The sequence below is a fragment of the Hipposideros armiger genome, unplaced genomic scaffold (assembly GCF_001890085.2).
Source record: "Hipposideros armiger isolate ML-2016 unplaced genomic scaffold, ASM189008v1 scaffold_178, whole genome shotgun sequence".
Classification (NCBI taxonomy): domain Eukaryota; kingdom Metazoa; phylum Chordata; class Mammalia; order Chiroptera; family Hipposideridae; genus Hipposideros; species Hipposideros armiger.
In genome coordinates this window covers 662,926-680,326 of record NW_017731528.1, presented here as the reverse complement: position 1 = coordinate 680,326, position 17,401 = coordinate 662,926, and the positions used below count along the sequence as shown (strand labels likewise).

Sequence of the window (17,401 nt, the reverse complement as noted above, 5' to 3'; positions counted from 1 at the left end):
TCCCAGATACGAACAGACCTCTCATTACGAATATTCTTAGATGGGAACAAATCGCAGAAGTAGCTCATGTGTGTGAGCTCAGGTGTGGGCCAAATTCCATCTTGCCCTCCATCTCCTATCGCTGATGATCCTTCAACTCCACCATCTCCCCCCTACCCTCCCTCCTCCAGTTAGTAACTCTCTTCTTGCCAGTTCACTCCATGCAATCCCCTATATGCCAGTTGTTGTACTGTACTGTACCGCCATTTTAAGGTAACTGTAAAAGTAAAAATAGTTTATTTACAGTATTTTTGTGTGTGTTTAGTTTTTTTATGCTTTACATTGTATATTTGTGTCAAAGGTGTATAAGACTCACTTTGTCGGACTTACGAACGAATCCGACGTACAAACATTCTCCCAGAATGGAACTCATTCATAAGTTGGGGACTGACTGTAGAGGTATTTACTGAAAAAAATATAAGTGGACCCATGCAGTTCAAACCCATGTTGTTCAGGGGTCGACTGTATTTTCTCCTGCATTACAATAGTAGAACATATGGCTTTTGAGCCATTTTTATTGAGACTTAAAGTATATTTAAAGACTTCTGAAGACCAACTTCCAACACTGTTGTGGACCAGAATGTCTGAAGGGCCTCTGTTTATAAAATCACAGGATCCTGCATATGAATAATTTTTATGCATCAGGGATTCACAAGTGCAGCAAGTAAGAAAAATTTTCAAGGCTCCGCCTTTAATCAACAAAGGCAAAAATAGAAAAAGAACTCAAAGAAGATATACAAATGGCAAATAAGCATATGAAAAGATGTTCCACATCAGATGTCATCAGAGAAATCCAAATTAAAACAACAAGGTACCACTTCATACCTATTAGAATGGCCATAATTCAGACCACCGACAACATGAAATCCTGGCGGGGACATGGAGCAACAGGAGCTCTCACTCACTGCTGGTGAAAACACAGATGGTGCAGCCACTTAGGAAAACAGTCTGCAGTTTCTTACAAAACTAAGCATACTCTTACCAAATGATCCAGCAATATAGTTCTTTGGTATTAACCTAAAAGTTGAGACTTTTGTCCTCACAAAAACCTGTACATAGATATTTATAGCAGCTTTATCCATAATTGTCAAAACTTGGAAGCAACCAAGTTGTCCTTCAGTAGGGGATGGATAAATAAGCTGTGGTCCATCCAGAAAACTAAATATTATTCAGTGCTAAAAGAAAATGAGCTATCAAGCTGTGAAAAGGGAGGGGAGATAAGCTGGAGGGTGAGTTTAATCATCAATGGCCAATGATTTAATCGATTGAGCCTATGTAATGAAGCCTCCATAAAAACCCAAAAGGACAGGATTTAGAGAGCTTCTGGGTTCGTGAACACATGGAGATTTGGGGAGACTGGCGCTCCCAGAGAACATGGAAGCTCCATACCCCTTCCCACATACCTGGCCCTATGCATCTTTTCATCTTGCTATTGACTCATATTCTGTAACATGCTTTGTAATAAACCAGTAACCTTGTGAGTAAACTGGTTTCCTGAGTTCTGTGAGCTGCTCTAGCAAATTAATCCAACCCAGGCAAGAGAATCATGGGAACCTATGATTTATAGCCAGTTGGTCAGAAGCACAGGTGACAACCTGGCAACTGAAGTGGAGGGTGGTCTTGTGGGATGGAGCACTTAACCTGTGAAATCTGACGCTGTCTCCAGGTAGATAGTCAGAATTAAGTTTATTGTAGGACACCCACCTGGTGTCGGAGAATTGCGTGGTAGTGCAGGAAAAAAACCCACACATCAGAATTGAAGTCAGAATCTCAACTATTTAACACGGGAAACTTTTTCTGGAAAGGCCCACATAGTAATATTTTAGGCTTTGTGGCCTCATAAGACCTGTTATATATTCTTCTTTTTTTATAATCCTTAAAAATACAAAAACTAATCTTAGCTCATGGGTTATACAAAACAGGTTGCAGGCCGGGTTTGGCCAGCCGATGGAGTCTGCCAACCCCAATCTGACACAACGTGTATTTCACTAACTCATTTTGGATGATCTACTTCTCACACATCTGTCTCACCATAGAATGTTGAGTCCTCCAGGTCAAAAATCTTCGTTTACTGCAGGGGTCAGCAAAATGTGGCTCCACATGCGAGCCACATGTGGCTCTTTGGGTACGTTCCATCCCAAAAGTTTGCCGACCCCTGGAAGAGCCAATCCTGTCCCTCACAAAAATGTAAAAATTATTTGAGAGCCATCAATATATTTTTACATAATCACCATTATGTGAATAATATCCTTTAAAAATTTGTAAATGAAACTATGATGGTTTTATTTTCATTTTCAATTTTACTTCAGAGCCACATGTAGGTACCCAAAGAGCCACATGTGGCTCGCGAGCTGCAGTTTGCCGACCCCTGGTGGCTCTTCCGTCTCAAAAGTTTGCCAACCCCTGGTCTACTGTGTTTACTACAGAATCCCAGGGCTAAAATAAGCACAAAAATCAGATACTTTTAATGAATGAAAGTAGGAATACTTTCAATTGGGGAAAAATTTGTTTTATTTAAAGCTCCCCAATGGTTTCTATAGTGGAAGCCATTGGTGCTCCACCCAGATCTCTTTGAATCCCTTTTGCCAGCACTGAGTGTCCACCCCCCAGCTTTTGAATTCTTTACTGTGAAAGGCTCATACCTTCCCTCTCCCTCAGAGAACTCTCCCTCGGAGAACAACCCTGGACCCAGACCAGAGACCTGGAAGTGCAAGGGAGTTCACATCCACCCAGGATGGCCCCAGGCAGTGACTGATGCAGGAACATGAAAGCTCAGCTCTCTTGCTTTCAGGGGTGACAGACTTTGCAGAGTACTTTATGCTCCAAAACTCCCCTGGAATCTTGATGAGCCTGGGACTTCTGAAATCGTGCCCTCGGTTGGCTTCTTGATCTTCCTTATCCTGTCCCCTCATTCCCCCACTGGTTTCTCCTGGGAGCACTTCCTTAACCAACCACTGGCCCAGGAATCCTCACCTCAGGACCTGATTCTGAGGATACTGATCTAAGACAACCTCAGGTACTGAAGTAATACCAGGTACTGGAATTATCAGATACATAATATAAAACAACTGTGCATTATATGCTCAAAGGTTTGAAAATGGTACCACAAAGAATGAGCAAACGATGAGAAACTATTAAAAAGAACAGGCATATTTGGAAAAGAAGGAAATGGAACTTTTAAAATGAAAATTTAATTATTGAAATAAGCTCCATGGATGGTTGAAACAGATTAGACACAGCTAAAACTAAAATTAGTGAACTGGAAGAAAGATCTAAAAAGTGCATCCAGAATGCATTCCAAAGAGACAAGGGGAGAGAGAATATGAAAAAGAGATTAAAAGATATGAAGGCTGTATTGAGTTGGTTCAAAACGCACGTAATCAGAATCCCAGAAGGAAGTACAGGCCCAGCAATCTCACTCTTTGGTATGTACCCTGTAGACATTCTTGCGTTTATGCACTGAGGGACATACACCCCATACTGGAAATCATTTTGCAGTTCATCAAGAGAGTAAATTATAGCAAAGACACACAGTAGACTATTATATAGCAATGAAAACAGATGTACTACAGCTACAAGCAATAACATGGGTGAATCTCAAAAACATTTTTATAAAGCACAAAAATGAGCAACACTAAAGCCATATTGTTTGGGGATACACTTTTAGGCAAGGTAATGGTAAATACAAAATAAAAGATAGTTGTTACTTCTGGTGGGAAGGCAGAAATCAGACCCACCAGGTGCATCCAGGGTATTGATAATGTTCAAGATCTCAAGGTGGATTATAGATTTGTGAATGTTCATTTTATTATGTTCTTCATAAACTAGCATAAATAGTCTATTTTTTTGCATATATCAGACATTACACTAAAAGTAGTATTTGCAGGATCTCTATAAAACAATTAGTATAGATAGGTGCTATAGATGCTCAGACCACCTTAACAGGTCAGATAGACCAGGGGTAGAATCTCATGTTTTACTGTGTCTTTGAGTAGGTTACTGACCACTCACAGACCTGACTTTTCTCATAGAATAAAGACAATAGTATCTGCCTCATAGGGTTTACTATAAGAATTAATATGGGGCCGGCCGAGTGGCGCGATGGTTAAGAACTGGCTTGGGACGCCAGAGGGCCCCGGTTCGGATCCCACATATGAGGGCCAGTGACACTGCCCTCCACAGCTAAGATGCTGAACAACAGCTCAACCTGCAGCTGGGCTGCCCATGAGTCGGCGGCCACGGTGTAGGCTGCAGCCCCTGTGGCAGTGGGTTGCCATGGGCTACCGTATGTAGCCAGCAGCCAGCGTGAGCGGCCAGCAGCTGCAGTGAGCGGCCATCCAGAAGCCGGCGACTGATCTGCCTCACCCAGGAAGAGCACAATGATGGTGCCAACTTGGGCCAGTGAAGCAACGTCCTCCATAACTAGACTGAAGAGCAAGGCGACAGCAACTTGTCTGTTCCCCTTCCCCCAATTCCCCAGCACTGTTCCCATCCCCCCAATTCCCCAATAAAAATCTTAAAAAAAAAAAAAAAGAATTAATATGGTAGGTTTGCTGGACTGTAAACTCCATAGTAGATAGGACTACATCTGTCTTGTTCCTCTGTGTATCCCTATTGAACAGCATGTGCGTGAAACGTAGTCAGTACTTAGGTCAATTCCTCATCCTTCTACAACAGAATGAAGCAATAAGGGGGGGGGTGTTTAGCTTTAGAGTGGTTGTTTCACTTTTTGGTTTTTGTTTGTTTGTTTTGTTTATTTTTTAGATTGACATTTTATCTTGGCATCAGCTACATGTCACTATATATAAGAAGTAACTTGATTTCTCTGGGTTTCAGGTTCTTTATCTGTTACACAACAAAATGGGACTAAAGTATATAATTTCTTGATGCCCATAGCCCGACATCATACTCTATATATTAGTCTTTTCAGAAAATAAATAAGGCATATTTCTGTTACACAAAAATGCAAGTTCAAGTTACACAGTGACGAAATATCTCTCAAAGAACGAAAATACCACTTGAACAAAATGACGTCTGAGATGGTCAAACTGTTCAGTGACTGTCATCTCAGGTGAGTGGGCATCAGGGCACCTTGCCTTCTGGCACGTTGTATTAGCTTGGCTCTTTTATCTCTGACCTCCCAGTTCTTATTCTTTCTCTTTTGGTTTCTATTCTTCTTCTACCCTCTGTGGTTACCCCTAAAACTCAACTCTCAGCATCTGATAAGCTTACCTACTCTCACACCTTTAACTATTACAGTTATCACAGTTAATCTGGGTCCTGCCATCATTTCATCTACAGGTCAAAACACACTTCAGGACCTCTGTTCCTAAGATGTGATGCCCTTGCAGTTCTCTGCCTATCATCTGCTGTAAGTCAGCTCACCTGCCCAGAGAGAATGCAGGAAACCCAGACCTGCAGCCCCTGGGGGATGCAGCAAGAGTTTACAAACACATTCAGGCCAGAAGCCTGAGACTCACACTCAGTTCTCTGACCCATCACACACCTTTACACCCTAAGGGTCCTTTCCTCACAATTGAAGCCCCTCCTTCAGTCTCAGTCCATGTCCCCACCCCTGTAGGTCTGTCTGGCCTTGACCAGCTCATTGACACTGTAATAGCCGTGAAGGGAAAAGAGTGAAATCACAGACATTTTTGGCTCTGAGAATGTGATAAACAAGACCCACTGAGAGCACCAGTGAATTCTGTCCCCTCCCGGAGGTGCCAGCTGACTTACCTGATGTTTTCCAGGGCGTTTGTTATCTGCTGTTGCTCAATATCATAGAGTTTTACTTTGAAGCCTCCACTGGCAAACAACATAGCCCAGCTTCGCCCAATGAGTCCACTAAAGGGACAGAAAATTAAGAAAAGCTTCTGGTTAACTTAGCGGAACAGATTTTTATTCCTAACCCAGAACACATTTTTAAAAATTATACAGCATCCTATTCTTAAAATATTTAATATCTTAAAATCACACATTTTAATAGCTGTATTGATTTAAAATGTTATCTGAGTCCTGAATCCTTGACTCCAGTGCAGCCTTAATACTGTGTGTGGCACACCACCAAGTGTCAGGTAGTTAACACGCGCTCACACAATGTAACAAAGTTACAGAAGGGAGGTGGCAGGGTGTTGTGGAGGTGAAACCTCTGTAAACCTCCATCTGACCACTGTTCTTAAAGAACAGATAGTATTTTCTGTCCTCTTCAAATAAATAATTCCTGCAACCACCAGCGGCATCTGATCATGTATTAGATGGCAGGTAACATTAAACGTGTTATGTGTCTCACCTCTGTTAATCTTTACAGCAACTCTACAAGGTCGGGGCTATTATCATTTCCATTTTATGTATGGGAAAACTGAGGAACAGGTGGGTTAAGCTGCCACAGGCTAAGATGACAGAGACATCTGAGTGCCGAGCTGAGATGAACCCAGGCAGTCTGACTCCAGTCCTTACTGTTACATTCTGCCCAGTGTTTCAGATTTATTGGAAATAAAGGGACAGAGGAACATGTTAAATGATACTACAGGGATACATTCCACATAACCCAGAATGTGGGAAATTTTTACAGACAAATGACCCATGTTCTTCAACAAGTAGGCTGTCAGGACTCGGACCATTTTTCAGTTATATTTGCCGAGCGATGTTGAGGGTAGAGGAAATCTATCCCTCGAGGACAAAGAGCAAGCATGCTTACCTCTTGCTATAAAAACCATGGCTTCCTCAAGATCAGTGTTCCTCTCTGGAACACATTCACTAAATCTGCAGGTGTCCACCTTGCCCCTCCGCTTCATGCTCATGGGACTCAGGGAGAAGGGAAACCAACACAAATATAATGGTTATGCTGCCTGCTCTGCTGTGATTAATAAAATCCTTTGTCTCTGACCCCAGGGCCTCATGTCCTCTGCCAGCATTCAGGCAAAGTTACTAGCTTGGAGACAGCCTGAACTTACAGTACAGTAGGGCAAGCTTATCTCAGTCATGGGTATTTCACTGTAGTAACTAAAGGAGTCACCTTGGGGAAAGGGAGGCTAGAATATAATAGCAGTCATAGGGTGGTCTGCAAGAAGCATTTTCCCCTCTCCTTAATTCAGCTACACTATAGTTCAGGTTCTGAGCACAGGACGCTTCTCACACCAGAGACAGTTACAACCCCCATAACTTCTGTCATAGCTTTTGGAACCAAGTGATTAAAGGAAAGAGCTTGGCATGCCTCCTATTGATTTGAAAACCCTGCTAATAGCACAGCAGTGCTATCCAAGCTTCAAAGCTCTCACCCAATGCTCACTTGAGCTAAGCCTTTAATACATTCAAGGAACCACCTTCTTGTTATAAGGTATCTTATGTGAAGCCATTCATAGGAAAAACAGAGTGAAAATAACTGAAATCACTTCTTCTCAACTTCTGGAGAAGGGAACGGAATTATACAGATTTTACTCTATATTCTTGTGCAATACTAAAACCTTTGTAATTAATATAAAATTTATATATCACATACATATAAATTTTTAATTAAACGCTCAGTGCTCTAGACCTGCACTGCCCAATATGGTAGACTCTAGCCACATGCAGCCATTTAAATTAGTTAAAATTAAATACATTTTAAAATTTAGTACATCAACAGTACTAGACACATTTAAAGCATTCAACAGCCTCAAGTTATCGTGGCTACCATCTATAGCAAGGGTATACATAGAACATTTCCATTTTTGCAGAAGGTTCTATTGGACAGAGCTGTTCTAGATCATCTGAAGAAAAAAAAACCCAGAGTTTGAAAGAGATACTCTGAGCATGAAGACTTCTTTCTCTTCTTCAAACGCGCGCGCGCGCGCGCGCACACACACACACACACACACACACACACACACACACACACACACTCCAGACTTGCAAGGTGGTTAGTTAGAAGGCCAATTAACATTCATGCTGGTCATCCCAACTGACCAGCCATTAACTTTGAACATTTCTCTTCCTGCTGCCATTATCATAATGTTTGAAACATACAATAACTTATTTAACCATAGAAGAAGCCCTTAATTCAGCCTAACTCTAGAATGAAGAATGCTTTCACAATGGGGGTTACAGTAGTGTGTTCACTCTGTGATAATCATCAAGCTGTACACATGATTTCTCCACTTTGCTGTAAGACATAAGTTGTAAAAATATTTTCTAAAAAGAGCAATATTTTCTTTGCCACTTTGTGGTTTAAGAAAATCCCACAGCCCTACAAAATGACTCATGCATACATGGGAAAGCCTGCGCCCACATGTTTGTTGATCAGGCTCCCGACCCTGTAGCTGACTTACTCCTTCAGGGATGGCCACTCCACTTGGCCTTTAAAGCAAACTTAGCATCAGACTCTCAATCTACTGGGTCCCCTGACACAATTAAACTGAGAGAGTCAGTGCAGAGGACAAGGGAAGTGCCCATGCCAGGCTTGGGGAACAGAAAGGGCTAGCAGACTGCACAGTAGAAAGGTAAGGTACTTCAATTGGTCTCTGTATAAAAGCCCCTAGTGCTATAGCTGCTTTTACAGAAAAGACTTTCCACAAAGGAGAACAGAACAGATTCATCTCAGTAGGTAAACCTCCTACCACAACTTGACTTGCTTTTTCAAAATAAGTAGAAGCACTTCTCAAATAAGCCTGCATTGCAGGGGCAGCCACAGAAAAGGGAGAGAAGGCAGCTTTCTGAAGATCTGCTTTCTTGATTAACAAAGGTTACATCTTTGCTTAAACCTGCATTGTCCAGTACAGTAGCCATTAGCCACATGGGGCTCTTAAGCACTGGAAAAGTGGCTGGTGACAAAATTCATAAACATTTAAAATGAAGTCAGGAGGCCAGAAGAGGGCACTCTCATGCCCTAAGTGGGTCTCAGAGACCAAGAGGAAAAACTCTGTTTATCACCAGCTCTCCCAACTTGCTCTTCTCTATAAAAGAGTGTTCCTTTCCTTTGTTTCTCTGGACTTGCCTGCAGTTCACTTTTAGACTGCATATCCCAAATTGCAAGTCTTTGTTCTTCCCAAATAAACCACTTTTGCTGGAGAAATATGTGGCTGTCTATTTGTTTAAGGTCAACACCATTCTGAAGTGAGATGTACTACAAGTGTAAAATACACACTGGATTTTAAAGACAATATCCAAAAATACCATAAACTATTTCATTAATATTTTATTTAAGTTGCACGTTGAAGTAACACTTTGAAAATATGCTAAATAAAATATATTAAAATTAATTTCACCTTTTCTTTTTATTTTTTTATTATAACTCATAGAAAATTTAATTACGTATGTGGCTTGCATTTCTGGCTCACATTACTTTTCTAAAGGGCAGTGGTCACTTAAATGATTAACTAGTGTTATAATTCATTTATCTCAGTAGTTAGTTTGGTATCAAGACACCAAGTTCTACCCCTAACTATTCTTCTACACTAGGATCATACAAAAGTAAGTCACATCTCCAAGGGGGATGTGTAGTTCTTCATCTATAAATACAGCGGGAGCAGGGGAATATTCACACTAAAACAGTAGCTTCAACCTTTCCAACAAAGACAGTACTCTAAGCCACCATGGTCCTTATATTTGAATACTGGTTGCCAAATAAACTAATGTTAATAACTTTGTTTATGGCAAAAAAAATCAACATAAGGCAAATGTCCAAAATGAAATAATATCTATAATATATAAATATACAAAAATTCCCACAAACAGAACTAAAAGAAGTACACAACAAACATGAGAGGGGAAAATCCTGAACAAAGTAAGTGAACAGGAAATAACAAATTAGCGTGAAAACAGATTCTACTGTTTTAACAACAGCAAATAATATACCAGAATGGCAGAGATTAAAGACTGACGATGCTTAGTGTTGGTGAAGCTATGGGGAAATGAACACTCACAAACTATTGCGGGGAATTAAATTGGTGGCTAGTATCCAGAGGCAATCTAACACCCTGTAACAAAACTGTGTTTGTAATATTTGACCTAGAAATTTTACTTCTAGAATTTATCTTAGGTTAATATGGGCAATGCCCAAAGATATCTATTCACAGTAAAATTTAAGTTAGCAAAAAATTAAAAACTAACCATCTAATATTCAAAATTGGTCAAATAAAATTAAATTATACACAGATAAAGCAAAGATAACAAGTTTTTAGCAACTGTTGAATACAGAGGTGGGTATGTGGGTATTCTTTTTCCTATAATTTCAAGTCTTCTGTGTGTTTGAAATTTTTCATAATAAAAAGTTGGGAAGAAATTAGTTAAACTCCATATAACAGACCTTAAAGACAAAGTTGATTTCTTTTTATAGTAGTAGGTTTCATGGCCTGTATTGACCACATTCCTCTACTGGGCAGACCAAGAGCAGAATGCCAACTCCTGGAACCTGCAGGCATCCCTTACCCACACACTCAGTCACTGATGATTGGATGTGAAGTGGACACCTTACCCAAAGCAGCCAATCAACTGGCTTACCAGCACCCAATGGTATCTGTAGCCTGGCTCACATAAAGGAACTGAGCCAATCAGATCTCCTCTCCTGAAAATCGGACCCAAAATATGGGAACTATAAGTCAGTAACAGGCACTAGAGTTGAAAGGTTATGACACTGGGGTTGCAGCAATGTCCAAGATAAAGAAGCAGGAGGGAGAGAAAAGTGAGCACACACAGACGGGGGAATCTACAGAACAGACATTAATGTAGAGCCAGGTATACAGAGATTGTAGGCTGCATAGCCCCAGAACGAAAGCTTGTGGCCTTGGTTTCCACTGGGCTCTTTTGTGCTCAGTACTACTTTACATCAGGAAAATGCAATGAGCCTCCTTAGAGCCTGGGATATCTCATTAATTTTTCTGAACCTCCTAGATACCTGGGGACCATACAGTGGACCCTTGCCATTTGGATTATATTCTGACATGCTTTAAAGCTTCTAAATGCATAAAAATGTATTCTGTTACACAGCAGCAAAGCAGCAGGGGGGAAAAGTTAAGTTATAAAATTGGCTCTGTTCTAATTTCATCATTAATGTCACTTTCCTTTGAATAAATCCACTCTAGATGCTTTTAAAAGTATCTTTCCATTCCACAGTCACTTATTTACTGGGCAAAAGTTGAAGTAAAACTGTTCCTACATTCTTGATCTAAGTAGGCTATGGGGCATTTGCCAATAAGAACTATAAAAATTCCCTAAGAAGGGCGCATTTAGTGTTTGAGCTGACTCAAGAGGTAACTGGAGCACCCTACGGTTTACTCTGTGTCTCTCTCTATATATCTCTGTCTCTGCATGTTTTAATGCAAAAATGAACAAGAATACCTAGAGCAGCACTTTGAAAAAATTTCATGTCTCAGAAAATTTCTCAAAAAATGTACATAGTCACCCCCAAAGTAAAATTTTGGAATAGAAAAACTGAAGACTAGTTTAAGGATGCTTTACTTGACTTAAACCAACATACTAGCAAGTCCTTTACACTGCACATCAATTTTTTAAAAACACAATCTCTGTTATAAACGCTCAAATGTCTGTCTACTAGGACCAGGCATGGTGGATACACAACCAGTGATGATACAGTTTCTACCCTAAAGGTATGGTCCCAGAAACAGAACTTTTCCTGGAGCAGATGGCTGCTGGGCTCAGACCTGAAGGAGTGAGCCCAGTGAAAAGGGGGACCAGGAACATGACAAGGTTGGTCTTCCCTCCCATACAGATTCCAATTTTAAAACAAGCTCAAGGCATAAATTTGGGTAAACACAATGATATATATATATAATGAATATACAATTCATATTTCAGTTGTTGACCTTAAATAGCCAGATATTTCTCCAGCAAAATGGGTTTATTTGGGAACAACAAAGAATTGCAATTCTGGACACGTGGTTTAATGGCAAACCACAGAGCAAATACAGAGAACAAAGAAGAGGAACATTCTTTTATAGAGGAAAAAGTGAGTTCAGAGGTGCTGTTGTAAACAGAGTCCATTGGTGGAAACTGGGAGTTCAAAGTGTAGAGGCTTTCCGTTGGCTGAGTTGTAACAGTCTTTCATTGGCTAAGTGGTTGCCTGGTGAGGAAAAGATCCTCCTTCTTCCTGTTGGAGTGAATAGAATAGAAAAACATGTTCCTGTTGGACAGAGAGAGTATCTCCTCCTGTTTGTGGTAATTCATGATGAGTAGTAGGGTATAGGAGCTCCCGCTACAGTCCCTGCCCACTCCCATTTACATGAGGTTTCTGTTTGATAATCTTCAGTTATCCAGAAACACCATCTTATATATACCAGAATAAGTTCCTCTGTAGATGTGCGATGCCAACAGAAATGAAAGCCTGAGGACACCACTTAAATGCAAACTTATTTGCAAGTTACTCATTTCTACTCCCATTTTTTAAAGTTGTCATTACCGGATTTTCCCTCTCTTTATGTTCCTGCAACCCTAGGCCTTAGGGGGTTTTCTCTCCTTTCGTAATTCTTCAAAACACACTCTTACTCTCTCAAGCCCATCATTCTGAAGGGATCTGCCTTGGATGCTCATAGGAAAGCTAAGCAGCTCTGAGAAAGAGTGGCCTTTATGAAAAGATCAGTGGAAAAGAATTTAAAGAGACTGCATTTCTAGCAAATACTTTTAACAGGCAGCCTGGTATTGATAAGATGGAAAAACAATGGCCCAATAGGTTACTGAAATTTAAATATGTACTTGTTGGTCTTGTTGACAAAACAACATCGAGCCTAAAAGAACGCTTATAAGAGTTTATTTGAGCCAAACTGATGACAATTGCCAGGAAGCAAAGTTTCAACGGATTGAGAAAATGCTCCGGAAAATGGCCGTTTTGCAACTTATTTTATACATTAAAATCAAAGAAGGAAGGTTGCATGAAATCCACTGGTTGTAGATTAAGTGGGTAGGAGAAAGCAAAGTGGGAAGATCTCTGGGATTGGATAAAAAGTAAAATGGAGAGACACACACTTCTTTTACATTGCAGGGTACAGGATAGTTAATAGTATTTTACAGCACATATAGTATTTGGGGAACAAGATAACAATGAGGGATTTTGTAGATACCTGCTCTCGTGTGGTGGGTTGTGCTCCCTGGGGGTAGTCTGGAAAAAGATATTACTCTGATATTGCAAGGGTATGTTATCTTAGATGCAAAAAGACCACAGACAGGCTTAAGGTAAAGATTGACCTTTGTCAAGCAAGCTACAGGCCAAGGGTGTGACTACTGGCCATGACTTGCTTTTAGTTAGGAATTTTTATGTTCAGACCATCTTATGTGGTTATTTTTCAGTCTCCTGAGCTTGTCAGGTTTAACATGTGGCCCCTTTTTTGTCCACATTCTGTTGAAATCCAAGAATGAAACTCAACCAGGTTTTAGCGAATTTAAGTGCATGTTCCTTGGAACCACCTGTGGGGCTGGAAGAAAAAAAATAAAGCTGAGGGAAGAGAGGGGAGAGAAAAGGGTAAACGGAAGGGAAGCACTGCTACCCCAGAAAGGGTGTCTGTCGAGGTGCTGAGGGTATGGCGGTAGACAGGACTATCAATCCTGTGCAAAGTACTGTGGTCATTATAGCTTGCCAGCCCTGTCTAACTCCTTGTCACCCTCCCTCAAAGGAATCAGAAAAGACTAACTCGCCAATCTCAGCTCCTTCTCAAAAGACCATGACCCTTCCAGCATGATTAGGTGCAGGCAGGACAACACTAGGAAGCAAGTGGGAGACTTAAAACGCTCTACCCCTTGACGCTGGACATCAAAAATGCAAGGCAAGCATAGTCACCGTACCTGGTTCAAAGTTCACTTTTACACATACTTTTTATATTCCTTCTCTAGGCAGCCATACACACCACACCCATGTGCCTGGAAAGGTCAAAGGCACAGTTCATGCCACTGCATTGTAAGCAAAAGAAAGCTGACAAAAGGCATCCTGACTCCTTTCTTCAATGGATTCTAAAGGAAAAACCCTGACATTGGAATTGTTCTCCTGACAGGGTTGTAAAACTGTTGGGGAGGTCAGGTAGCCAACACCTCAGTGGCATAAAGGGAAACAAAGCCGACACCAAACAGGTGCTTCCAACTAGCAATAGCAGGTATTAACATGTGGATTGCTGATAGCTTACCAGTGGAAAGATACACATAAATGCCTTTTTTAAATGAAAATAGCAAGAGTTTTAAAAGAGGGAGAGAGAGCACCAACCAGAAACCTTTGGATGGAATTTCGGCTGTTAAGACTGACATCCTAGGAAACTGGGCTCCAGCGTTCCCTTCTGGAAAAGGCGTATTCAAGAATTAGGCAAGGCAGTTGTGTTCCCAAGCACCTGTTCCCGCCCACAACGACACGCTGAGGACCGGAACACGCGCTCCCACGCCTCGCGGGCAGCCTGGTTCGGGGCGTGCATCCACCCTCCCTGCTGGGCTGGTGCCATCTCGGTCACTGACAAGCTGTGACCGTGGGTAAACTGCTTAATCACGGTTTTCCTATCCATAACATGGGAAAGGTTAATCCAGCTATGCAGACAAACTTCATGTCGCCCACACAGAATGCCTGGCACGTCTACTTGGACTTGCTGGCAAGCAGCATCACCGCACGAGTCCCTTAAACCGCCTTTGCATGCGGCCTGCGCCGTCAGGTGTCTGAACCGCGGCTACGTCAGCGTGGAAAGAACCAACACTGCGCTCCACAGTGTGCTCCACCGCACTCCCGGGCCGGGCCAGTGCCGCGCGGAGCACCTTCGCAGGACCGGGCCAGCGCGCCCCCACCCGCTCCAGCGACAGCCACCTGGGCACCCACCCGTGCAGGCCACTTACCTGCCAACGATAACCACTAGGCCAGCCGCTGAGGAAGCCATGCTGGCGCTGGACTGACAAGTAGGTATCACACGCACCAAGAGCAGCTTGGGACTCCCGGCTCCGTGCTGCGCAGGGTCCCACGTTGGGTGGGCTGTGACCCGCGCCCATTGGCTGATCTCGGAGCTGGGGCGGTGCGAGGGCCCCGATTGGCTCCGGATTGGCTCTGGATTGGCTCCAGATTGGCTTGGGCAGTGTCGGGGGCGGGCTCCTCTGTGAGCCCGCTTGGTGCTCAGGGTTTGGGTGGAGCTGGCGGAGGGAGGGCCCGCGGAGGGAACGCCCAAGGGAAGCGCGAAGACCCGACCCTAGACTCCAGTAATTCATTGTTTATTTTTTAGCTTTCGACCTTGCACCCTAAAATCAGTGTACAGAGTGGGGACGCTTCCAGGCTGGCACAAGACTCAACCTCCAGAGGACCCCAAGGAATCTCTCCCTAGATGATTAGCACCTCTTTCATGCTCTCCAGCTCGGGCCTTTAAACTAAGGGCAGTTTTGAGTTTACACTGATAATGCATTTCTAAGGATGATACCTGCCGCCTTCTCCAAGGATGAGAACGGAGGCCCAGGAACTGTGGGACAGAAGGGAAAGCTCCAGATGCGTGAATCTGTGTAACAGGAGGACTGCAGTGAGCTAAGGGGATGGGAGCAGTGGGAGCTACCGGAACTGCACTTCCTCCTCCAGAGGCCGAATTGCTCAAGTGTAAGAAAAAGGAAATGTCACCCTGCCTGACGTCTGGCTCTTTTTGGAGCCCAGAAACAAACAGACCAAGAGGAAAGGGCCTCATACATCGCAGGACAGTAGTTTGTGTCCACACAGCACACGCTGAGGGGAAGTACCATGTCATCCAGCTCAAGATGATTAGAGCTTGAGCGGAAAACACCTCCAACACCAACAAACTCTGATGACAAATAGAGCTCTTCCTTCATTTGTTTTCCCCAGTTAGGAACATGAAAAGATGTATGTTAGAGGGAAGGCTAAGCTTTAAGGAAGCAGTTAACAAATTATCAATAAACCTTTGAAAATGTGCTCAAGTCACTTTTAAAAAGAGAAATGAAAGGTAACACAACAAAGGTAAGTCATTCTTCACCCATCTAATTGGCTAAAATTACCAAAATTGATAATATTCCCTATTGGCAACCAAGACCTTTTTCTACACAATTGAAGACAGACTTAAACTGGCACAGGCTTTCTGGAGAGAAATGTTACAGTATGTTGTTGGGAGAGCTGTCACCATGAGCCCTGAGCATCCCTGCACATTCTTGCTGAGTGTACCACACGGCAAGGTGTATCCATCTTATACTGAGCAGTTTCTGTAGCTACTCACACAGGCAGCTAAAGAGGTGAGGGCACCTGCAGAGCGATTACCCTATAACTGCTCACTCCTGGGGTGGAAGGGGATTGGCTTGTTTGCTGCTCACTACAATGTTGGCTCTGCTAAAAAATAAAAAAATAAAAATAAATTTTAAAAAGTGCTGGTCCCTTGGCCCATTGCAAATGCCAGGGCCGTCTGGTCCTCCATGTAACCCCATGCGAACTGGGGCTCCAAGAACTATGCTGACACTCTGGCTATTGCTATTGCTGTGAGTAATAAGGTCTTTTATCTCTAACTCAGGAGTCTCATGTCTTCTGTCAACTTCCACAAAATTGTAACACACTAACTTGTTAGTTTGAAAAAAGGTGATAAATCTCAAATCCACCAGACAGTGCTTGACACATCAAAATTTTAAATGTATCTACCCATTGGTTTTACAATTTTAATCCTAGAGAAATACAAGTGGACACCAAGATAGATTAAGTTGTTTATTTTAATATAGTTTTTAAATGAGAAAAATATTGAAAACATGAAGAAATGGTTTTAAGGATTATGGTACGGAGGATTTCTTCATGTGGCAAAGATGCTCTTCAAAAGACACTGTTAAGAAAAATAAAAATACCAACCACACACTGGGAGAAACTATTGGTAAAACACATACCTGATTAGAAACTCATGTTCAGGACATACAGAGAAATCTCACAACTCAATAAGGAGAGAGATAACTGATTAGAAAGTGGGCAAAAGATTTGAAGAGACAGTTCACCAAAGAAGATATAGTAATGGTTAATAAGCAATGAAAAGATGCCAAACATCATTAGTCATCAGAAAATGTGAATTAAGGGCCGGCTGAGTGGCTCAGTTGGTTAAGAGCTCGCTTAAGAGTTTGAGCTCTGAGCAACAGCGGTTCAAGTCCTGGCCCGAGCTGAGCAGCCGCTGAGCTGACAACAGGTGGCAGGATGGCTCAGCTAAATAATAATAATAATAATAATAATAATAATAATAATAATAATAATAATAAATAAAGAAAAAAAAGAAAAAAGAAAAAAAGAAAATGTGAATTAAAACCACAATGAGATACCACTATACACCAGAAGGATTAAAATTAAAAACACCAAAAATACCTTGTGTTGGTAAGGATGTAAAACAATGGAATTCTCATATATTGCTGGTAGGAATGCAAAGTGGAAGAATCACTTGGGAAAATAATTTGGCAGTTT

The 17,401-nt window shown here is 42.0% G+C and overlaps 1 protein-coding gene across 3 annotated transcripts in view; it reads right to left on the bottom strand.

Annotated features, from left to right (window-relative positions):
- CRYL1 (crystallin lambda 1) overlaps window positions 1-14,962 on the bottom strand; it is a 124,062-nt gene extending 109,100 nt beyond the window's left edge. For 2 of the 3 annotated variants that reach the window (XM_019652367.1, XM_019652369.1), the window contains exons 1-2: window positions 14,830-14,961; window positions 5,776-5,883 (exon numbers count right to left, since the gene is read on the bottom strand). In XM_019652367.1, the coding sequence (XP_019507912.1) occupies window positions 5,776-5,883; window positions 14,830-14,870 (149 nt within the window). In that variant the 5' untranslated portion in view covers window positions 14,871-14,961. Of the gene's footprint in view, window positions 1-5,775; window positions 5,884-14,829 lie in introns of all 3 variants that reach the window. The other variant, XM_019652368.1, reaches the window with a different exon arrangement.
- Window positions 14,963-17,401: the final 2,439 nt, after the last annotated feature.